This window comes from Phacochoerus africanus, chromosome 15 (assembly GCF_016906955.1).
Source record: "Phacochoerus africanus isolate WHEZ1 chromosome 15, ROS_Pafr_v1, whole genome shotgun sequence".
Lineage (NCBI taxonomy): Eukaryota > Metazoa > Chordata > Mammalia > Artiodactyla > Suidae > Phacochoerus > Phacochoerus africanus.
The window spans coordinates 121,321,978-121,345,744 of NC_062558.1; the positions used below are offsets into that span (position 1 = coordinate 121,321,978).

At 37.0% G+C, this 23,767-nt stretch overlaps 1 protein-coding gene across 1 annotated transcript in view; it reads left to right on the forward strand.

Moving 5' to 3' along the window:
- The window catches only part of SMC3 (structural maintenance of chromosomes 3), a 39,580-nt gene extending 16,158 nt beyond the window's left edge, over positions 1 to 23,422 (forward strand). The window contains exons 9-29 of the mRNA XM_047760479.1: positions 550 to 725; positions 1,480 to 1,560; positions 1,862 to 2,026; positions 2,326 to 2,447; positions 3,453 to 3,666; positions 7,342 to 7,445; positions 8,195 to 8,294; positions 8,676 to 8,836; positions 9,151 to 9,292; positions 11,184 to 11,334; positions 13,117 to 13,269; positions 15,304 to 15,455; positions 16,164 to 16,322; positions 17,211 to 17,318; positions 17,804 to 17,912; positions 19,178 to 19,425; positions 19,508 to 19,720; positions 20,604 to 20,795; positions 20,942 to 21,119; positions 21,981 to 22,087; positions 23,012 to 23,422. Of these exons, the coding sequence (XP_047616435.1) occupies positions 550 to 725; positions 1,480 to 1,560; positions 1,862 to 2,026; positions 2,326 to 2,447; positions 3,453 to 3,666; positions 7,342 to 7,445; positions 8,195 to 8,294; positions 8,676 to 8,836; positions 9,151 to 9,292; positions 11,184 to 11,334; positions 13,117 to 13,269; positions 15,304 to 15,455; positions 16,164 to 16,322; positions 17,211 to 17,318; positions 17,804 to 17,912; positions 19,178 to 19,425; positions 19,508 to 19,720; positions 20,604 to 20,795; positions 20,942 to 21,119; positions 21,981 to 22,087; positions 23,012 to 23,083 (3,107 nt within the window). The 3' untranslated portion in view covers positions 23,084 to 23,422. The remainder of the gene's footprint in view (positions 1 to 549; positions 726 to 1,479; positions 1,561 to 1,861; positions 2,027 to 2,325; positions 2,448 to 3,452; positions 3,667 to 7,341; positions 7,446 to 8,194; positions 8,295 to 8,675; positions 8,837 to 9,150; positions 9,293 to 11,183; positions 11,335 to 13,116; positions 13,270 to 15,303; positions 15,456 to 16,163; positions 16,323 to 17,210; positions 17,319 to 17,803; positions 17,913 to 19,177; positions 19,426 to 19,507; positions 19,721 to 20,603; positions 20,796 to 20,941; positions 21,120 to 21,980; positions 22,088 to 23,011) is intronic.
- The last annotated feature ends 345 nt before the right edge of the window (positions 23,423 to 23,767 follow it).

The following is a 23,767-nucleotide window of genomic DNA, read 5'->3' on the forward strand; positions in this document are numbered from 1 at the left end:
AGTAGGTATTCAGTTTATCAGTATATCAGCTATCGATCATGCTTTTACAAAAATTGAGAATCAGAAATGTTAGGTAGCTTTTATTTTTGTTTTTTAATGTTGTGGGAAGGCACACTGGTTTTTAAAGGAAGCCTAGGAGTTCCCACTGGTGCAGTGGGATCAGTGGCATCTTGGGAGCACTGGGACACAGGTTTGATCCCTGGCCTGGCACAGTGGGTTAAGGATCTGCTGTAACTGCACCTCTGGCTTCAGTTGCGACTGCACCTGGGATCTGATCCCTGCCCAGGAATTCCAAATGCTGAAGGTGGCCAGAAATGTGGGTGAAGAGGAAGGCCTTTGCTACATGTAATATAAGAATCAGTGTCGTCATGTGTAAGTTTCTCTGATGCTTTTCACCATAAAGCATTGTAATTGTCATTTTAGTATCTTTGGTTTGGTTACCACCTAATATTAAATAATGCTATAGTTCTTAAGATTAACTCATGGTATATTTAAGAATTCTTATTTAATAAAAGTTTTATTCAATTCCATGTCTCATTTTATTTTAAGAGGGCAAACGGGAAAAAATCAATGAGTTGTTAAAATACATTGAAGAGAGATTACATACCTTAGAGGAAGAAAAGGAAGAACTAGCTCAGTATCAGAAGTGGGATAAAATGAGACGAGCCCTGGAATATACCATTTACAATCAGGAACTTAATGAGACTCGTGCTAAACTTGATGAGGTAAAATACTTAATCTTTGCCACTTCACATTAATTTTATTTTTGTGAATATGTTAAACTCATACTACATGTATACCTTGCAATTATTTTAAAATACATACTTCAAAATTTTTAAACCTCTTACTGAATTCATTACTCAGCGACTTTTCTCTTTCAGCTTACTCCAAGGAGATGCCTGGACCCACACGGTCCTTTCTGTAGTTGTATCTGAAATACTACAGGTGGTGGCAGGCAGACCAGGATGAGAGGAATTCAGCTTTAAAGTTTCATGAGTTTTTTTTTTTCCCCTTGGCTTTTTTTTTTCCTTCTCTTTTTGCTTTTTAGGGCTGCACCAACAGCATATGGAGGTTCCCAGGCTAGGGGTCAAATCAGAGCTACAGCTGCAACCTACACCACAGCTCACAGCAACGCTAGATCCTTAACCCACTGAGGCAGGCCAGGGATCGAACCTGCAACCTCATGGTTCCTGGTCAGATTCGTTTCCACTGTGCCACAACGGGAACTCCTTTCCTGGCTTTTTAAAGTGTGTTTTGTAATTAGTATTAACTGATACTTTGTACAAAAATCTGTTTAAGATAATGCTGAAAACTACAGGTGTTTTCTATTTAAAATCACTAAAATTATTTTTGGAAAAAATTTTAAGCAAATGGTTATTTTAACAGATACTTTTAAAAATTTGCTAGATGTTATAAAATATTGAACAAATACAAAATAGGTTAGAAAACGTAGCTTGGTTTTGTGGTTTTTTTTTCCAGCTTTCTGCTAAACGAGAGACGAGTGGGGAAAAATCCAGACAATTGAGAGATGCCCAACAGGATGCAAGAGATAAAATGGAGGTAAGGTTGTAAACTAGGCTTAGGTTAATGCACATTTTTGACTACAGTAAAGGTTTGGGTTTTTTTTTTTTTTTTTTAATTGAAGTATAGTTGGTTTACAGTGTTATGTTAGACTTCAGTAAACATTACGTACCAGAATTATGGAATGGTAACTTCAAGTGTGTCACTGGGGTTGAGTATTGAAAAGACTTAGTAGTACTGAAAGTTTAAATGAAAGAGAAGAGACACGTTAATGGTGTCCTGATTTTGCTATTGTATTTCTAGTTGTCTGGCTCATTTCTATTTGATACTTTTTGAATAGGATATTGAACGCCAAGTTAGAGAACTGAAAACAAAAATTTCAGCTATGAAAGAAGAAAAGGAGCAGCTCAGCGCTGAAAGACAAGAACAAATTAAGCAGAGGACTAAGTTGGAGCTTAAAGCCAAGGATTTACAAGATGAATTAGCAGGCAATAGTGAACAGAGGGTAAGTTAAAATGCTAAAAATGAAAGACCTGAAAGTTCAGGTGAGTGGAAACTGCAGAGGACAGTCCTTTCTGTGACAGGGGTGCATGCTTGAATTTTTGTGAAAGATTTGGTGCATTAAAATAATTTACATTCAAGTTGCAACTCAGTACTGTCTTTATTAATGTTTTAAAATTAGCTATGTGTTGCAGGATCAGTTTTCTCATAAATTTTTTTCATGAGAAAATATTTTATGCTAGACTTCTAAATTAAGCAAAAGTTTTTAAGCAGTTTGCATTTTTAATCTTGCTTTATTTACAGAAACGCTTATTAAAAGAAAGGCAGAAGCTGCTTGAAAAAATAGAAGAAAAACAGAAAGAACTGGCAGAAACAGAACCTAAATTCAACAGTGTAAAAGAAAAAGAAGAGCGAGGAATTGCCAGGTCTGGGTTTTTTTTTCCAACAACAATTCTAACTTTCTACATGGTTCCTCTTTAGAACCTTAAATAGCTCTGGGTTAAGAAGGTATAGTAATTAAGGGCGGCAAAAGTATAATGCCCATTTTGAACTAACAGCTAATGTTAAACAACAGCTGTGGGCCAAGTATTGTTATATTCATATTGCCTACATTTTTTTCCTACTCAGAGGCCCTAGGAGATCCGCATTATCCCCACTATAAATTTGACAAACTTGAGGCTCTTGGAGGTTTTGTAGCTTGACTAAGGTAGCATACCTAAATGTTGTTGGGGTTTTAAAAACATGCATGATGACTGTTATTTTTTTACACAAATTATGTCTTGCTGGATGTTCATTCTTCCACTTTCTTTTCATACTTGATGTTTTAACATCAAGATATTTTAGAATCTATCCATAGTATGGACTTGCCAGTACTGATTTCATAACTTAGTACATTATCATGTTTTTATGCCACTTATATTCATTTTAATGAATCGCTTTTTTATATCCGTTGCCCTTCCCCCCCCCCCCTTTTTTTTTTCTTACTGTTTTACAAAGTTATGTTATCTGGGTGTTAATATTTGTTCTGTATGTTGTATTTTCTCTTTTTCTTGCCTTTTAACCTTCATAGTCTTCTCTTGTAGGGAGTTGAAAATGTTTATATAGTTAAATAGTTGGAGCATTTTTGAAAATTCCTGAGATATGGGGTACTAGAACTGTTGAGATTTACTAATTGAGACCTAGAATGACCTTAAATCCTTTGGAGATGGGCTATTTTACTTGTCATTAACTGTGACTTTCAAGTTAAATTAATGTTGTAGAGAACTAGTCCAAGGACCTCTGCTAGATAACAGTTGCTTTTTATGCCTAATTCCTTTTCGTGTGTAATTTTTAAATGGTTACTGTCTCTGTGTACTCATGAGGTATTGATTGCAATAACTTTGGTTATTTCCTGTTCTCTTTTTCAATCCATTCTCTTGTGTCTTGTGTAGATTGGCCCAAGCTACCCAGGAAAGAACGGACCTTTATGCAAAGCAAGGTCGAGGAAGCCAGTTTACATCAAAAGAAGAAAGGGATAAGTGGATTAAAAAAGAACTCAAGTCTTTAGATCAGGCTATTAATGACAAGAAAAGACAAATTGCTGCTATACATAAGGATTTGGAGGACACTGAGGCAAATAAAGAGAAAAATCTGGAGCAGTATAATGTAAGAATTTTTATGGCTGCTTTGTGAAGTCTTTCAGAAGGGCGTGAACATGTGCAGCTTTATTTCTTTATTTTTGAATAGTTTACATGGTACTCTTGAAATATGCAAGACAGGTACATACTTAGATAAGACCAGTACAATTTAGTATTATATATACAGTAGTTCTCTTTTTTGAAGAATTTTTTAAGAATATTTTTTCCATGTCAAAGATTGTCCAAAAAAACAAACAAACAAACAAAAAAAAACAGGAGTTCCCGTCGTGGCGCAGTGGTTAACGAATCCAACTAGGAACCATGAGGTTGTGAGTTCAACCCCTGGCCTTGCTCAGTGGGTGAAGGATCCAGCGTTGCCATGAGCTGTGGTATAGGTTGCAGACGTGGCTCGGATCCCGCGTTGCTGTGGCTCTGGCATAGGCTGGTGGCTACAGCTTCGATTGGACCCCTAGCCTGGGAACCTCCATATGCCGTGGGAGCGGCCTAAGAAATAGCAAAAAGACCAAAAAAAAAAAAATCGAATATATTTTTTTAAAGTATTTTTATGAATTGTAGTGTGTACTTGGACTATACCCTTAACTTTTTTTTTTTTTGTTTTTTAGGGTTGCACCCATGGCTTATGGAAGTTCCCAGGCTATAGGTCAAATCAGAGCTGTAGCTGCTGGCCTACGCCACAGCAACTCGAGATCTGAGCCACGTCTGCAGCCTACACACACCATAGCTCATAGCAGTGCTGGATCCTCAATCTGATCAAGGCCAGGGATCAAACCTGTGGTCATGGATGCTAGTCCAATTCATTACCGCTGAGCCATGACAGGAACTCCTCTGCACTCAGCTTTATTATTATTATTTTTCGTCTTTTTAGGGCCGCACCCACGGCACATGGAGGTTCCCAGGCTAGGGGTCAAATTGAAGCTGTAGCCACCGGCCTACGCTGCAGGCCCAACAGCGTCAGATCCAAGACATTTCTGTGACCTACACCACAGCTCACAGCAACGCTGGATCTGAACCTGTGTCCTCCTGGATGCTAATCATATTTGTTTCCTCTGAGCCACGATGGGCTCTCCCCTCTGCCCTTAACTTTAATGTGATATCATATAAGTCCAAAATACGACTTTATAGTAACTTAAAAATTTTCCTTTTTTTGGGGGGGTGGGTGGTGGTGGTAGTTTTTGCTGCTCCCTCAGCATGCAGAAGTTCCTGGGCCAGGGATCAATCCCAAGCCAGAACATTGACCTGAGCCACTGCAGCAGCAGTGCCGGATCCTTGATCTGATGAGCCACACAAGAACTCCCAGAATTTTTCCATTTTTATATTCTAATGTAATTTTCTGTCTATTTAATAGCTTACTGCAGAATGTGTATTTTTTGTTGTTGTTAAAGCATTGGTGATTTTATAATATTTTCTAAATGAATTAAACATTTACTATGCATGTTTAGCATTTCCTTAAAAATTGAAGTAGAAGATGAGATCACTTTCAGAGAAAGATTTTACATTATTTAAAATGAGAAAGGTAAAAAAAACGTTTTGTTTCGTTTTGTTTTGCCATGCCCTCGGCCTGTAAAAGTTCCCAGGTCAGGGATCAAAGCTTTGCCACAGTAATGACCCAAGCCGCTGCAGTGACAATGCCGGATCCTTAACCCACTGCACCTTAAAAGAACTCCAAAAAATGCTTTCTTAATTGGTATATGTGGTGTATATAGGTGGTTGGAGGGTGACTGAAGTGATGAGAAGGGAGTCTGTAGGACAGATTTAGGGTGAGGAGAATGTATTCATACATACTCAGGGAGACGCTTCTTAACCCATGAGATCTGCACCAGTTGGCATGCTTGGTTTATCCAAAAAGCCAGTGAAAGCATAAAATATTAAATGTATATACTTAAATATTTTATATATAATGTTTGTATTGTTTACATATATAAACAAATATCAAGTGTTTCTTTTTAAATAGATAAATGTATGTTTATGTAGCCACCAGCCTGTACCACAGCAACATCAGATCCTTAACCCACTGAGCAAGACCAGGGATTGAACTTGCATCCTCATGGTTACTAGTCATATTTGTTTCTGCTGAGCCACAATGGCAACTCCCAAATATATATTTTTTAGTCTTTTTTTTTTTTTTTTCTTAATGGCCACACCTGCAGCATATGGAAGTTCCCAGGCTAGGGGTCAAATTGGAGCTGCAGCTGCCAGCCTACACCACAGCTACAGCAGCTGGAGATCTGAGCCCTGTCTGTGACTACACCACAGCTCACAGCCATGCCATATCCTTAACCCACTGAGCAGGACCACGGATCAAACCCACATCCTCATGGATACTAGTCAGGTTTGTTTATGCTGAGCCATTGTAGACAATTTTTTTTAGATCAAGGTTCACAGCAAACTTGAGAGGAAGGCTAAGAGATTTCCATTATGTCTCCTGCCCTCATACATGCATAGATTGCCTCCCTATCAACATCTTCCACCAAGATGTGTACCAGTCTTTTAAGGTTGAGGCCAAAGATGTTTGTTTGTTTTAACTTTTGACTGCACCTGCAGCATGTGGGAATTTCCAGACCAGGGACTGAACCAAAACCACAGCAACAGCAATGCCAGGTCCTTAACCACTAGGCTACCAGAGAACTCCCCAAAGATATTTCTTTTGAATATAAATAGTGATTCAAGTTCCTGGAGGACTTTCTTGTTAGGAGTCACACGTTTGGGTTTTTGTCTTTTTGTCTTTTTAGGGCCGTACCTACGGCATATAGAGGTTCCCAGCTAGCAGTCTAATCGAAGCTGTTGCTGCCGGCCTTCACCAGAGCCACAGCAATGCCAGATCCCAGCCATGTCTGTGACCTACACCGCACCTCACAGCAACTCCAGATCCTTAACCCACTGAGCAAGGCCAGGGATCGAACCCTCAAACCTCGTGGTTCCTAGTTGGATTCGTTTTTTGCTGCGCCATGACAGGAACTCCAGGAGCCACACATGTTAAATTCAGTTCTTAAAGGTGGACGAGAACAGAATTCAACATTCAATCTAAGATGATATATTGCATTTGTCATGTTTCTGTTAGTACCCTTAATCTGGACCATTTCCTGTCTTTCCTTGACTTCGTGGCTTGACCTTGTTATCTATTAACATACACACATTTTTCCAGTGAGAGGTTTTATTCATTCCTGTTTGAAGTTATTTTCAATATTTCAGTCATAGTTTAGCGTATCAAAATGGCCAATTGTGAAGGTGAACTCTGCTCTTTATGGTAGGTAGAGATGACATTACAGTGCTGATTACATTGTGCAAAGCAGCCTTTTGCGTTTTAGTGTATTCCTAAGTCTCCTGGGTTCTTGTGTATGTGTGGAAAGGGGGCAGTATGAAAAGTATGCACTACAGTGTTTTGAGAATTTATTAATGTGTGTTTCCTTCTTTTAGAGTTATGTGTTAGAGAAGTAGTAAGGTCAAAGTTAGTAGTGGTGAACAAATTAATTGTGTTTATTCATTTATATGCCTGTTAAGCCATTGCCACAATTAATATAAACTTTTCGTCACTCCCAAATAATTCCTGTTCCCCTTGGTAATATCTCCCTTGCTTCTTTCCTGTCCTCCCCCATCCTCTGGTAATAACTGATCTGCTTTCTGTCACTATGGATTACTTTGTATGAAGGTGGATTTTAAATTTGAGTTGTTTTTATTTTCATAGAAACTTGATCAGGATCTTAATGAAGTCAAAGCTCGAGTAGAAGAACTGGACAGAAAATACTATGAAGTAAAAAATAAGAAAGATGAATTACAAAGTGAAAGAAAGTTAGTATAGACTAAAATATTCTTTATTTATTTATTTTTTTTTGTCTCTTTAGGGCCACACTCATGGCATATGGAGGTTCCCAGGCTAGGGGTCTAATTGGAGCTACAGCTGCCGGCCTACGCCACAGCCACAGCAGTTGGGATCCGAGCCTTGTCTGCGACCTGCGCCATAGCTCACAGCAACGCCAGATCCTTAACCCACTGAGTGAGGCCCCGAATCAAACCCACAACCTCATGGTTCCTAGTTGGATTCATTTCCACTGAGCTATGATGGGAACTCCTTCTTTATTTTTATTTATTTATTTATTTATTTTGTCTTTTTGTTGTTGTTGTTGTTGTTGTTGCTATTTCTTGGGCCGCTCCCATGGCATATGGGGGTTCCCAGGCTAGGGGTCCAATCGGAGCTGTAGCCACCAGCCTACGCCAGAGCCACAGCAACTCGGGATCCGAGCCGCGTCTGCAACCTACACCACAGCTCACGGCAATGTCGGATTGTTAACCCACTGAGCAAGGGCAGGGACCGAACCCACAACCTCATGGTTCCTAGTCGGATTCGTTAACCACTGCGCCACGACGGGAACTCCCCTTCTTTAATATTTTTTTTGAGTAATGCTTGTTACTGGCTGTTAAGTGGTATTTAAGTTATAAATTATTAAAATTTAATTTCAGTACCTACTCAAAATTGTATACTTTTGGTGCATTGTCTTAATGCTTTTAAAATTAAAGACAGTCTAATTTTTATTTATTAGTTACTTGTGGCGAGAGGAGAATGCAGAACAGCAAGCACTTGCTGCTAAAAGAGAAGATCTAGAAAAGAAACAGCAACTTCTTAGAGCGGCAACAGGAAAGGTTAGCAGGTTCTTTTCATTACCTTAGTTTTCATTGAGTCAGTTATTGGACAAGAATGTATTAGCTTTCATTGAGTCAGTTATTGGACAAGAATATATTAGCTTTGAAGAGAAGACTGCTTACTTGTCTTATGAAACCATGGGTATTATTTAAGTACACTTGCTAGTAAAGATAGCACTTTTCACTTTTAGATAGAGTCCATTTTTAATGCGAATGTCAGAACATATGAGATATTGCACGTAGTTGGCATATTTCAAGGGAGTGACCTGTTGTTGTTGGAGAGAGTGTTTAATCTAGTATATTTTTTAGTGTATAGAGTAATGAGTTCTTACCAGCAGAAGTACCATTGGCAATATTTTAATATTTTTCACTTCTAAATAGGCCATTTTAAATGGAATAGACAGCATCAACAAAGTACTAGACCACTTTCGTCGAAAAGGAATAAACCAGCATGTTCAGAATGGCTATCATGGTATTGTGATGAATAACTTTGAATGTGAGCCTGCTTTCTACACATGTGTGGAAGTCACTGCTGGAAACCGGTAAGATTTTTTTGTTGTTTTGAATTTTTAAAGGAGAGAGGGAATACGGGTAACCTAAGAAACAACTCTTTGTAGTTTTACTACATTATGTCTCCCAATATCATCCTGTATCCTTAGTTACTCATTTTTTTAATTAAAGATATACTTGCTAAGTTTTGTTTCTAACTGTAAAAGCTAAAATTTCCCCTTTTTGTACTTTTTCACTCTCGATTGGATTTGCTCTCCCCCATACAAATAAGGTTGCATAGAAAAAAAGTAAATTGTTTGCTTAAATGTTTACAGCACTTTAGACGTGTTGTTCTGTTTACATGTAGGTTATTTTATCACATTGTTGATTCAGATGAAGTCAGCACGAAGATTTTGATGGAGTTTAATAAAATGAACCTTCCTGGAGAGGTTACTTTTCTGCCTCTTAACAAGTTAGATGTCAGGGATACTGCCTATCCTGAAACCAATGTGAGTTGATGTGTGTTAAAGTCTACCTTTCTTTCAGTAAGTTTTTTCTTGTGTTTAGCACATGCTAGTGCATGGGCACTATACATTGGGATTCGCATGGTCTGTGAGATAAATAGGCCTTTCTTACGGTAGAGCATAGTCAGTGCTGGGTGAAGAAGGGAAGGGAGATAGAGATAGAGGTCCCAGCCAAGACATAAAACAAGCCATTTTAAAAAGCAGAAACTGTTAAAATATATTAAGTACAGGATATGTTGAGAGTGTATCTTAAAGTTAAGATTAAATAGTTGGAAAAGAATTTCCTGAGGAACTGTCATTTAAAGTGAATATATTAAGGTTTTCCGAATATACTTTTTCAAATCGTTTAAAGTTAGAAGTGTCTAGCAAGATGATAGAGTCTGAAAGCATAATGTTGCTTTTGATATTAGCGGCTATACTTTTTAAACAGATTAAAAATATTCCCTGTACAAGTCAACCTTGTAAATTAACTATACTTCAATTAAAAATATTCCCTTAGATATCATTCTTGAATAAATGTAATTGCTTTTAGGTGTTTGGCTTCAAAATGTTGATAGTAGTAGCAACTCTCACTATTTTTTAAGGTTAAAGCTAAAATCCTATGAGAATGATCTACAATTTAAAAGGAACAGTGAGAGTCTTATAAGCTGTTTAATTGGTTGACTTTTTTTTCCTTTTAAATCTATAAATTGTCTTTGAAGTTTTAGGATAAATTGAGTCATATGTGATATGTGAATAAAGCAAGACACAAAAGAATGCATGTAGTATGATTCCCTTTTTACTAAAAAGTAAACTTAGTATGATAGAACAAGAAAGCACAAGGACGCGATTACCACAGAAGTTATAATAGTGGTCACCTCTAGCAGGTAACCATTAGAAGTAACCACTGTGATTAGGAAAGAGCTACACACATGGCTTCTGGGTGTATTTTCTTTCTTGTCGTACATGGTGGCTATATTGGTGTTCACTTTGTAATTACTAATTTAGGCTTAACATATTTATGGTATTTTTCTGTATGTAGAATGTATTTCCTAATTTTGAATTCTGTCTGACAGTTTAGGAGAGAGGGGAAAAATTTTATTTGAAAAGTTATTTTTCTGAATATCCAACTTAGATAAAAATAAAATGAAAATATTTTGAGGAAACACTAGTAGTTTACATTTAGCCCTTCTATTTGACAGGTGCTATCCTAAGAGTTTCACGTATATAACTCACCTAGTCTTTTTTGGTGTGTGTGGGGGGAAGCACAGGTGCAGCATATGGAAGTTCCCAGGCTAGGGGTTTAATCGGAGCTACAGCTGCCAGCCTACATCACAGCCACAGCAATGCCAGACCTTACCTGTGTCTGTGACCTATACTCAAGGTCATGGCAACACTGGATCCTTAACCCACTGAGTGGGGCCAGGGATTGAACCCACATCCTTATGGATACTAGTCGGGTTCACTTCTGAGCCACAATGAGAACTCCGTAACTCACCTTGTCTTAACGTTGTCATTAAGGTAGTATTTTTATTACAGTTTTGTAAATAAAATAACTGTTATATAGAAAAGTTAAGTAGTTTGTCCAGAGCACACATCTGAGTGGCAGAACTGGGATTTGAACTTGAGCAGTCTGGCTCCAGAGCCACTAAGGTCTTTATCACTGTGTTCTAGTATTGAAAACCTGGATGATTTACGTGAGCACAATTTCTAAGATTTTTCAATAGAGTGATTTTTCTAACATTTTCAGTGTAAAAAACAATCGTATGGAAACATTAATATAAAAGTATGAAGACATTTGTGTTTATTTGTATTTCATAAAGATGTTATTCATAATTCTGCTAAGACATTTTAATTGTGTTATGGTCTCTTTGTTAACAAAATATTCATTTTTCAGGATGCTATTCCTATGATAAGTAAATTGAGGTACAATCCCAGATTTGACAAGGCTTTCAAACATGTGTTTGGAAAAACACTTATTTGTCGTAGTATGGAGGTTTCAACCCAGTTGGCCCGTGCTTTCACAATGGACTGCATTACCCTGGAAGGTTTGTAATAATTCTTAACTTTGAGTAAATAGATTCCATTTTAGTTTTAAGAGTGTTTGAAATTCATGTCCATTTATTTCTCATTTTTAATATAGTTGGTTTATCCAAATTTATTCAAGTATAATCATTTACTCTCTAGTAAGGTTTCTTAATCTTTTTTGTACCATGAACTCTTTTTGGTTTTTGGTGAAGCCTATGGACCCTTTTCAAAATATTTTTGAGTATATAAAATAGCTTTGGATTACAAAAGACACCAGTTACATTGGCATTGCTATTTTTTAAAATATGTTAGTAATTTATTCTTTAAGGTATTCAAAAATTTTGGAGTTCCCCTTGTGGCTCAGTGGAAACAAATACAACTAGTATCCATGAGGATCAGGTTCAATCCCTGGCCTCTCACAGTGGGTTAAGGATCTGGCGTTGCCATGAGCTGTGGTGTAGGTTGCAGGCAAGGCTTAGATCTGGCAGTGCCATGGCTCTGGCGTAGGCCAGCAGCTTAGCTCCAATTCATCCCCTAGCCTGGGAACTTCCATATGCCGCAGATGTGGCCCTTAAAAGGAAAAGAAAGGGAAAAAAACATGAGATTTAGCAATGGTTCTCCTAAATTTTATCAGAATTTGGGTTAAAAACCTCTGGTATATTGGTTCGTTCACCTTCGTTTTCTGTATTTTCCTTCTCTTTGTAGTTTGTTAATGAAAGAAGCTTTACCTCTATATGTTTAGAAGTTTTTGTTGTTTTGAACCATCTGAGAATAAGTCATAAAAATTGTGAAACTTCATCTCTAAAAGTTAAGCATGTGTCTCCTAAGAATAAGGACATTCTCCTTTATAGTCATAGATCATTGTTATAGCTAAGAAATTTAATATTAATCCAATTACATCATTTAAAAAATACATTCAAGTTTTCTTAATTGTCCTAAAATGTTTTTCTGTCTAGGATCCAACAAGGATGCATGGAATACTTTCTCTTTAGATTCTTTCAGTTTCAGTACAGGACAATTCCTCCTATTCCTTCCTTCCCACCCTTAGAAATTGACTTTCTTGAAGAAAGTCTTGTTTTCTGGATTTGTCTTATTCCGATTCATTAGGTTTAGGATAAGCATTCTTGAAATGAGTGATGTGTACTTCCTATTGTGAACACAAGGTGTGCACTGTCACAGGTGCCTACTAGCAAATCTTGGTTGTAAAGAAGCTTTTTCCCCTTTGTAATCAGTAAGTGATATGTGAGATTATCCTTTGAGAATACATGAATATTAGGTTTTTCAAAAACTTTTTTTACCAATGGTTTAGCATCCTTTGGTGACCCTTGCCTGACTCGGTTAATACATTGAGGGTTTCAAAGTGGTGATTCTTAAATTCCATGATTGCTTTCACTATTATGTAAAGAAGAGCACTGTCCTTTTTTTAATGTATCATTGTGATTTGTGGATTTTTAATTTTTATTCAGTGTATTCACACATTGCCATTATTATTTCTGATTTTTAAATTTTCCCAAGTATGGCCAGTAGGAATTCTAAGCTAGGGCTTGTGTCGTGTTGACTTGTTCCTATTAGTCTTCAGCACTTCTTTCCTTTTTGGTAGATATTCAAGCTCACCTAGAAGGTGTATTTTTTAAATGCACTTTTTCATATTGGAAAGCAAAATTTTTTCCAAAGTGGCTTAAACTTTTAACTTAGTAATTCTAATTAAATAGGTAAAGCCTTTACATTTGTCATTTGATTATTAATTTATTGTTGAATAAAGAAGTTATTATACAGAATTACTACCTTTCTTTTGTTTTTAGGTGACCAAGTTAGTCATCGGGGTGCTTTAACTGGAGGCTATTATGATACAAGGAAGTCTAGACTTGAATTACAAAAAGATGTTAGAAAAGCAGAAGAAGAACTAGGTGAACTTGAAGCAAAGCTCAATGAAAACCTGCGCAGAAATATTGAAAATATCTTTTTATCTTGTTCTGATGTAAAGAAAGGACTGCATTTTGGTTGGAATATAGAATCTTTTGCATGTTAGATGTGTTTTCTCATATACAGTGGGGAAAAATATCCCATGTCTTTGACTTTTATTTAAGCACAGAAGCTTATGCTATATGTCTCTTTAACCTAAGATAGGGAGAAAACAAAAAACTATTTGGACATCCTTGGCTTAACTGTTAAATAGCTAATAGCAGTGAGCCTACTTCTAAGAGAAAAGAACCTGAGGTATGCTAAAATTTAAGGTTATAGAGGAACCTTAGGAGGATTGGTCAGTCAGAAAACCAGGATAGTATTTCAGTGGAAGACTGAAGAGCAGTGTCAGGAATGCCACATACTACATAGAAGTTAAGTATATAAGGGTTGAAAAATGTTCATTAGATTTTATTATCTTGAGATCATTTGGCTCACATTGGGTATTAGTGGAGGAAATGGCCATCAAAATCCAAGTCTCAGTAACCATAGTTGTCTCAGTTTTTTCAAATAAAAACGGTGTTCTGTGAAGACTGACCGGTTTTGGCTCACAGCACAGTTGTGCATGTGCATTTTCTTAAAACAACCATGGTATAAGGCAAACGTACTTTATGTATTTTTTGCATTTTGTCACACAATATTTAAAATGCAGGTATTTACGCAGTGAAAATAATCAGTTTTACTGTTTCATTAGGATATTCTTTATTGAGACTGGCTTTATAAGAATGTAAAGTTCCTGTAATGGCTCAGCAGCAGGTTAAGAACCCTACTAGTATCCATGAAGGTGCAGTCAATCCCTGGCCTCATTCAGCGGGTAAGAATCCAGCGTTGCTGCAGAGTGCAGCATAGGTCACAGATTTTGCTCAGATCTGTTGTTGCTGTGGCTGTGGCATAGATCAGCATCTGCAGCTTTGATTCATCCCCTAGCCTGGGAATTGCCATATGCCATTATATGTGGCCCTAAAAAGGAAAAAAAAATGGGAGTCTAGGAGTTCTCTTGTGGTGCAGTGGGTTAAGGATCTGGCATTATCACTGCAAGGAGGTTGGGTCACTGGTGTGGCATGGGGTTTTATCCCTGGTCCATGATCCCTTCCACATGCCATAGGCATGGCCAAGAAAATGAGTTTATAGCTTCTTTGCCATAAGTTGCAGCAAAAGCACAGAGAAAAATGTAAAGAGACATCTTAGGTTTGACTTATGTATAGTATACTTATGCATAGTATACTTTGAGAACTGCCCAAAGTTGGCAAGATGTGAGCACAAAGAAAGCATGGGGAAAGACTAAGAAAAAGAAAGGTATTGATAGCATGCACCAGCTGCCTTCCTGTATTTGATAATCTAACTAGGTGCAGTTATTCTACGTTGGGCAAGACCTTCATACGTAACTCCCATATATAGTGCTTTAAGCATAAGGTTATATAGTAAATGTTCATTGAATGAAAATATGGAGGTATATTTCCAATGCCATTTTCGTGTGTGTGTGTGTGTGTGTGTGTGTGTTTTGTCTTTTTGCCATTTCTTGGGCTGCTCCCATGGCATATGGAGGTTCCCAGGCTAGGGGTCCAATCGGAGCTGTAGCTGCCATCCTACGCCAGAGCCACAGCAACGTGGGATCCGAGCCGCGTCTGCAATCTACACCACAGCTCACGGCAACGCCGGATCGTTAACCCACTGAGCAAGGGCAGGGATCGAACCCGCAACCTCATGGTTCCTAGTCGGATTCGTTAACCACTGCGCCACAACGGGAACTCCTGTAGGTATATTTCATTTTGCTTCATTTAGGCTTCCCAAGATTTTTTTATAGCACTTAGTAAAATAGTATGTATGTTGTTTTGAGAGAGAAGTGGGGACATCAGATGTTTTAAGCTTCTTTTGTAACTAAACACATTTAGTGTAGTATTTAATTAAGCCTTGTTATAGTCCATAAATTTTTGGTAATAGCTTTTCTTTAGGGGTAAAGAAAAGGAAGGGGATACACAATGTTATGTTAATAGGCACTGAAGAGAATTTTCCTTAGCCTTGTATATGGATTAATAATGAAATTGATCAGCTGATGAACCAAATGCAGCAGATAGAGACCCAGCAAAGGAAATTTAAAGCATCTAGAGATAGCATATTATCAGAAATGAAGATGCTAAAAGAGAAGAGGCAGCAGTCAGAGAAAACCTTTATGCCCAAGGTTCGTAAGTATGCTTTTTTAATGATTTGTTTTAATAATAAATATTGGGTGGACCACATGTTATATAGGTTATATAACAAATTGTGTTCCAGACTTTCCAACTTCATTAAATGGGCATTTTGAGCTATGGCATAATTAGTAGTGTCTGATAGTAATAATATAGTAGTGTCTGATAGTATAATATAGTAGTGTCTGATAGTAGTAGAGTCAGCCAGTAATAATTTTTGTAAAGTACCATTTATGGATTTATTTGGATATTTGATTACATCCTGTCCAGATTGTGTTAAAATGAGTAGAAAGTAAACTACTACTGCCATTACAAAAGATAATACATATTGGTTTCATAAACATGAAGCAGTTTTAACAAAAACTGTTAATTTATTACATAAATAGTACTAAAACAAAGTTTATAAAATATTTATCAGTTATGCCACCCTAACATTCTAGTAACTTCTTTTTGTTCTTATGAATGTTCATAAAGATTTTTATATAGTTTGACCACAGAATATGATGTGTTCCACATATCCTACATAGTATCACATATTTTTCTTGTTAGTAGTTCTAATTATAAAACTTAATGGATACCTAATATTTAATTGATATGATTCTTAACCTCACTTTAATATCAAATATAGACTGATTCAAATTTTCACTATCATAAATGATGCACGGATACCTTTATTAATAAATGGATAATCTGTCATATAGCAACGTAGCTTACAAAGTTTGGAGGCCAGTTTGCATGCTATGGAGTCCACCAGAGAATCATTGAAAGCAGAACTGGGAACTGATTTGCTTTCTCAACTTAGTCTGGAAGATCAGAAGAGAGTAGATGCACTGAATGATGAAATTCGTCAACTTCAGCAGGCAAGTACAGTTGACAGAAAAGAATTTTTTTGGAGTTCCTATTGTGGCTCAGTGGGTTAACCCAACTAGTATCCATAAAGATGTGGGTTCAATCCCTGGCCTTGCTCAGTGGGCATTGCTGTAAGCTGTGGTGTAGGTTGCATACGCAGCTCGAATCTGGAGTTGATGTGGCAAGGCGTAGGCTGGCAGCTGTAGCTCCAATTTGATCCCTAGCCAGGGAACCTCCATATGCCTCAGATCCTGCATTGCTGCAGCTCCTATAGGACCCTTAGCCTAGGAACTTTCATATGCCACAGGTGTGACCCTAAAAAGAAAAAGAAAAAAAATTTTTTGTTGATAGTTGGCTATTGTGAAAAGTGTCTTTCTGCTAAAAAGGAACGTGAAAGGGATTATTGGGAAAGTATAAAACTTGGTAGATTTCTAATCATAAAAGTAAATAAGGTTTTAATAAATTTTTATAAACCGTGTATTAGGATTACATAAAAAATCTTATTTAATGCACATTTGTAATTAGTAAGATTGAGCATAGCTTTATTAGCTTTGCTCTGTTTAGTCATCTGACCACATTTGTATGTTTATTTTTTATGTTTATTAATATCGTTTTGAGTAAACATTTTAATAACATTTGATTTTTAAGTACAGAGTTGTAAACAGTTAACACTAAGTTCAAAAAATTAAAAGCAGAAAAAGAAAATAAGCATGCCTTGTAAAAAAAACTGCATTCTCAATGGATAAAAGAAAAATGAAGAAAATTTGGGGCTTTTTAGAAAGGTGTAAAACTCCATTTCAAATCATTTGAAAACAGACAATGGCGAAAACAGCAGATTAACAGCATTCCTTTGTGTGAAGTGTGCATGCTTGTGTAGATAAACAGTTTTGTTTTTCTAGGAAAACAGACAGCTGTTGAATGAAAGGATTAAATTAGAGGGTATTATTACTCGGGTAGAGACTTATCTCAACGAGAATTTGAGAAAGCGCTTGGACCAAGTAGAACAGGTATGTTCTTTTTTGAGGGATCCATAATGACCATAATGTTTTGAAAGTGCTTACATGTGAGTGTCTGAGAGTACAGCTTTGTGGACAGAAAGGCTAGCAGTCTGATCACCTGCCCTGGCTTAGTTATAGCACTGCCACCTAGTGTACGATATTGGACAAGTCATTTAATATTTCTAAGCTCCAGTTTCCTCCTGTGTAAAATAAGCATAGCTGTAGTACCTGATTTATATGACTAGTATATGCTAGGTTTCAATAAAATAGTTAGTTATGAGTATTTTCTCAGTAGTAGTCAGATGCTGAGAAATTTTATAGTTGTTATAACATTTTTTCCCTCTAAACTGGATACAGTATTTGAAGTATATTTTTTACTTTTCATAAATGTTTATTTAAAAGTATCAACAGCTGTATAAACGTTTGGCAGTCATAACATATTGAAACTAATGAAATTCATACTTTGTGGTTTAATGCTAAGTTTTGTGTTATAGGAACTCAATGAACTGAGAGAGACAGAAGGGGGTACTGTTCTCACTGCTACAACCTCAGAACTTGAAGCCATCAATAAAAGAGTAAAAGATACCATGGCACGATCAGAAGGTGAATTTTTATTTAGTAAAAATGTTTTTAGTACTTAGTTAAATTTAGCTTGTTCATTTTACAAAGTTGTTGACTGCAAAACGAAATACCTAGGGAGTTTCCATTGTGACGCAGTGGTAGCGAATCCGACTAGTATCGTGAGGATGCAGGTTCCATCCCTGGCCTCTCTCAGTGGGTTGGGAATCTGGCATTGCAGTGAGCTGTAGTGTAGGTCGCAGATTCAGCTTGGATCTCATGTTGCTATGGCTGTGTTGTAGGCCAGCAGCTGTAGCTCCAATTGGTCCTCTAGCCTGGGAACTTCCATATGCCACAGGTGTGGCCCCTAAAAAAACAAAAAACAAAAAAACAAACAAACAAAAAAAGAAATATCTAAATAGGCAAAAGCATGTACTAATAGTTTTATGTGTTTTTCATCATCATAAACAATTTATAAATAGTTTAGGGTGTTTATTATAAATAGTAACCTTTGTTTTATTGAAATGATTTGCGATGATTTTTTTTTTTTTTTGGCTACTCCAAGGCATATGGAGTTCCTAGGCCAGGGATCAGAACTGAGCCGTAGTCTCAGCCTAAGCTGAAGCTGTGGCAACGTTAGATCCTTAACCCACTGTGCCGGGCCAGGGATCAAACCTGTGTCCAAGTGTTCCCAAGATGCCGCCAATCCCATTGTACCACAGTGGGAACTCTGTTTATGACAATTTTATGAGAGGCCACACATTATTAGTTTCATTGACAAAAATATGAAATAGCTGAATCAAATTTCTTACTACTTAGTTGCTGAGAAGAAAATAATATTTGTTTTTTATAAACATACTTAAGTGATTCACGTACACCAGTTTGTCTTGAATTCTTTCATAAATTTTCACAGTAGGAGTTCCGATTGCAGCTCAGCAGTTAGCGAACCTGACTGGCATCCATGAGGCCATGGGTTCGATCCCTGGTCTTGGCTTGGGAGGTTGAGGATCTGGCATTGCTGTGAGCTGTGGTGTAGCTCGCAGAAGCAGCTCGGATCCCAAGTTGCTGTGGCCCTGGCATAGGCCGGCAGCTGCAGCTCCAATTGGACCGCTAGCCTGGGAATCTCCATATGCCACAAGTGTGGCCCTAAAAAGACAAAAATACCAAAAAAGTAAAATAATAAATAAATTTTCCCAGTAAAATTTAAACCTATTTATATTAATGGATTTGACCATTAAAATCTTTGGTCAAATAAGACTCTGACTTTAGAATAGATGTTACGGCCTGATTTGGTTTTCCCCTCATTTTAGATTTGGACAATTCCATCGATAAGACAGAAGCTGGAATTAAGGAGTTGCAGAAGAGTATGGAGCGCTGGAAAAATATGGAAAAAGAACACATGGATGCTATAAATCATGATACTAAAGAACTAGAAAAGATGACAAACCGACAAGGCATGCTACTGAAGAAGAAAGAAGAGTGTATGAAGAAAATTCGAGAACTTGGATCACTTCCCCAGGAAGCATTTGAAAAATACCAGACACTGAGCCTCAAACAGGTGAATCTTGTTGATTTTAAATTTGAAATATTGCAGATTTCCCTTTAACAAATTTATTTATATATATTTTTTCTCTCTACAGTTGTTCCGAAAACTTGAACAATGCAACACAGAATTGAAGAAGTACAGCCATGTTAACAAAAAAGCTTTAGATCAGTTTGTAAATTTCTCTGAGCAGAAAGAAAAGTTAATAAAGCGACAAGAAGAGTTGGATAGGGGGTACAAATCAATCATGGAACTGATGAATGTACTTGAACTTCGAAAATATGAAGCTATTCAGTTAACTTTCAAACAGGTATGTTTCTGTTTGTAATTGATGCATACGCAAGGTAAAATTTTCAGATACTATTCAGTTTATTGTTCAATTTGTAAAGATTTTAAAGCTTTTTTTTTTCCCACTAATAGTTGGATCTAATACATGTTAAATCGAATTTATAGGATGCTGATATAGTAACTAGAATGTCTTGCATTTTAGTTCTTAAAAGGTTCCAACCTGTTATTCTTGTTCTTTTTTTTTTTTTTTTTTTTTTGTCATTTCTTGGGCCGCTCCTTTGGCATGTGGTTCCCAGGCTAGGGGTCTAATCGGAGCTGTAGCCGCCGGCCTACACCAGAGCCACAGCAACGCGGGATCTGAGCCGCGTCTGCAACCTACACCACAGCTCACAAAAACGCCAGATCTTTAACCCATTGAGCAAGGCCAGGGATCGAACCCGCATCCTCATGGTTCCTAGTCGGATTCATTAACCACTGAGCCACGACTGGAGCTCCCTCTTACTCTTTCTCTTAAGATTAAAAAATAAAAATACTTTTGGAGTTCCCCTTGTGGAGCAGTGGAAACAAATCTGACTAGTAACCATGAGGTTACAGGTTCAATCCCTGCCCTTGCTCAGCGGGTTAAGAATCCAGCATTGCCGTGAGCTGTGGTGTAGGTCGCAGACATGGCTCAGATTTGCGTTGCTGTGGCTGTGGCGTAGGCCAGCAGCTGTAGCTCCGATTCAGCCCCTATCCTGGGAACCTCCATGTGCCATGGGTGATGCCCTAAAAAGCAAATAATAATAATAATAATACTTTTGATTGCTTTTACATAATTTTTGTCTGTTTATGCAGTAATATGTTTAATTTCACTAAGCAAAGTATAACATATTCCAATTGATAACCCAACTTTTTTTTATTTTAAGGTATCCAAAAACTTCAGTGAAGTATTCCAGAAGTTGGTACCTGGTGGCAAAGCTACTTTGGTGATGAAGAAAGGAGATGTGGAGGGCAGTCAGTCTCAGGATGAAGGAGAAGGGAGTGGTGAAAGTGAGAGGGGCTCTGGATCACAAAGCAGTGTTCCATCAGTTGACCAGTTCACAGGAGTTGGAATTAGGGTAAAATACCTTTACATTCAGTTTTCCCCAGAGCACTGTAGAATATTTTGCAAATCTAAATTGGTGTGTTGTGTATGCAATTTAATTTTAAGAGATAACAGTGATTTTACCTCCTTGAGATATTAACCCACTGAATGTTTTCTTAGGTGTCATTTACAGGAAAACAAGGTGAAATGAGAGAGATGCAGCAGCTTTCAGGTGGACAGAAATCCTTGGTAGCTCTTGCTCTGATTTTTGCCATTCAGAAATGTGACCCAGCTCCTTTTTACTTGTTTGATGAGATTGACCAGGCCCTAGATGCTCAGCACAGAAAGGCTGTGTCAGGTTAGTTTTGGTTTTATTGTTTCATAGAACTTGCTAAAAATGATACCTTACCTCTTTGATATTATATTCTTTGTTGTCTGATATATCTGGGGAGACTAGACAGGGTATTAATCAATAAACAAAATAATTTTTTCAACAGGATTTTAAAAGTTTAGTGTTAGAGTTCCTGACGTGGCATAGTGGGTTAACGATTTGGCTTGTCTCTGTGCCATTGCCAGTTCGATCCCTGGCCTGGCAGTGGTTAAGGATCTGGTGTTGCCTTGACTGTGGCATAGGGCTGCAGTTGTGGCCAAAGTGGGGGAAAGTTGTTTTGTGTGATAAAACTTACTTTGCTCTGACATTATTTTCTTTTTTCTTTTTTTTTTTTTCCTTTTTAGGGCTGTACCTGTGGTGTTTGGAAGTTCCCAGGCTAGGGCTCAAATCAGAGTTGTAGCTACTGGCATACGCCACGGCCAGAGCAACTCAAGATCTGAGCCACGTCTGCAGCTTACACCACAGCTCATGGCAAAATGCTGGATCCCCGACCCACTGAGCAAGGCCAGGGATTGAATCCAGGCCCTCATGGATACTAGTTGGATTTGTTTCTGCTTTGCCATAATGGGAAATCCCTGACATTATTTTCTAATGCTGTGTTAGAAAGTGCTGCTTCTTTATATTTTATAACTTTAAGATACCGGTGTTTGTATCTTAAGATTTATCCCTAATTTAAGAAATCAAGTTGATATTTTTTGTAGATGTGTGCATGGAAATTAAGAGTTTCAGGCAGTTTTAAATTTTAGCTAAAAGTAAAAACAGTTGCTTTTAAATTTTTCAGTCTGAGAAAAGGGTTTTATTAAATTACTATTTTATTTCTTTTTACAGATATGATTATGGAACTTGCTGTACATGCTCAATTCATTACAACTACTTTTAGGCCTGAATTGCTTGAGTCAGCTGACAAATTCTATGGTGTAAAGTTCAGAAATAAGGTAATTTTTTTCCTACACGAAGTTTAAGTTCATGTAGTATTTACCTCATTATAACTGTTGAGGTCATGTTTTATGTTATTTAAGTTATAAAAGAAAATTTAGAATGTTGTCACTTATCTAATAATGAAGTATTTGTAAAGAAAAAAACTTCAAATGCCTGTGGAGGATGGCAGTTTTTTGTGGCATTCATTGCATTGATTTTTATTCTCATTGGCATTAGGAGACATTATCTTCCTGTTTAGTCTATTTAGTGCTTATTTAATGCACAGTCTTTAGCAGTTATGTACATTCATTTATATTTGACTAGACCACACAGTTCTTGGTGTTTCTTTGAAATAGCAAAATAATAAAAACAACAAAAATGGTTCAAATTATTCAGACATTACTACTTATCTATATCTTCAAGAGCATTAAAATGCAGAATATTTTCTAAACTAATGCATTCAACAAACAGCAGTATAAAGTTTTTATCAGTCAATGTTTGTTTTTTGGTTTTTTGTTTGTCTTTTTTTGCTTTTTAGGACTGCACCCGAGGCTTGTGGAAGTTCCCAGCCTGTGGGTCTAATTGGAGCTATAGCTGTCTGCCTACACCACAATCACAGCAATGCCAGATCTGAGCTTCGTCTGCAGCCTACACCGAAGAGCCGCGTCTGTGACCTACACCGCAGCTCACGGCAGTGCCAGATCCTTAACCCACTGAGCGAGGCCAGGAATCAAACCGGAAACCTCATGGTTCCTAGTTGGATTCGTTTCTACTGTGCCACAGCGGGAACTCCAATCAGTCAGTGTTTTAGAATCATTTGCTTAATATATGAAATTTATAGGTGATAGGCTATTATTTTTAAAATATTACCTTATATAGTGGGAACACTGATGTATTTCTTTAAGGTTTAATGGGTTTTGTTTTTAATATTTGTTCTTCAGGTTAGTCATATTGATGTGATCACAGCAGAAATGGCCAAAGATTTTGTAGAAGATGATACCACTCATGGTTAATTGGAAAATATTGCCCACTGGTTTGGAAGATGTGTATAGTAACATGATTCTTATACCAGGAACTGTAAATTTAAACCTAAATATCTGGTAGTTATTAATAGCCTTCAGACATAGCGCATACATAGTCCTTTTATATTACTGTCATTGTATTTTATAATGTATTCTGTAATGTTACAGTTTTTACTTATAGCTTGAGAATTTTATTTCCCACACAACTCTTTGTAAAGTGTCCTCCTATTTTACATCTTTTGAAATGTGGTAAATATTCTTTCCTAATTATTTTATCAATTATATTGCCTCTTTTATAGCTTCAATTAAATGATTGGTTTTATGACTAAATTTGTGTTTTATGTAGCTTTTTATTTATAGTTGTATGATTAGAAACAAATAGAAAAGTTCTGTCTTCACCTAAGAGATTTTTTTAAAATAGAGTTTAATATTCTTGAATTACATCAGTGATTTCCAATCTTGGCTGCATATTTAAATCCATGCGGGAGCTTTAAAAAATGTAACACTACTGGAATCTTTCCCTAGACCACTTGAATCAAAATCTTTAAGGGTTGGGGTCTTGGTCATTTTTAATTCTCAAGTTTCCCAGGGTGATTCTGACCCTCAGTGAGGGTTAGAACCCCTGCTTTTAACTCAACGTAACAGTGCTTTAAAAATTATTTTTAGGAGTTCCCA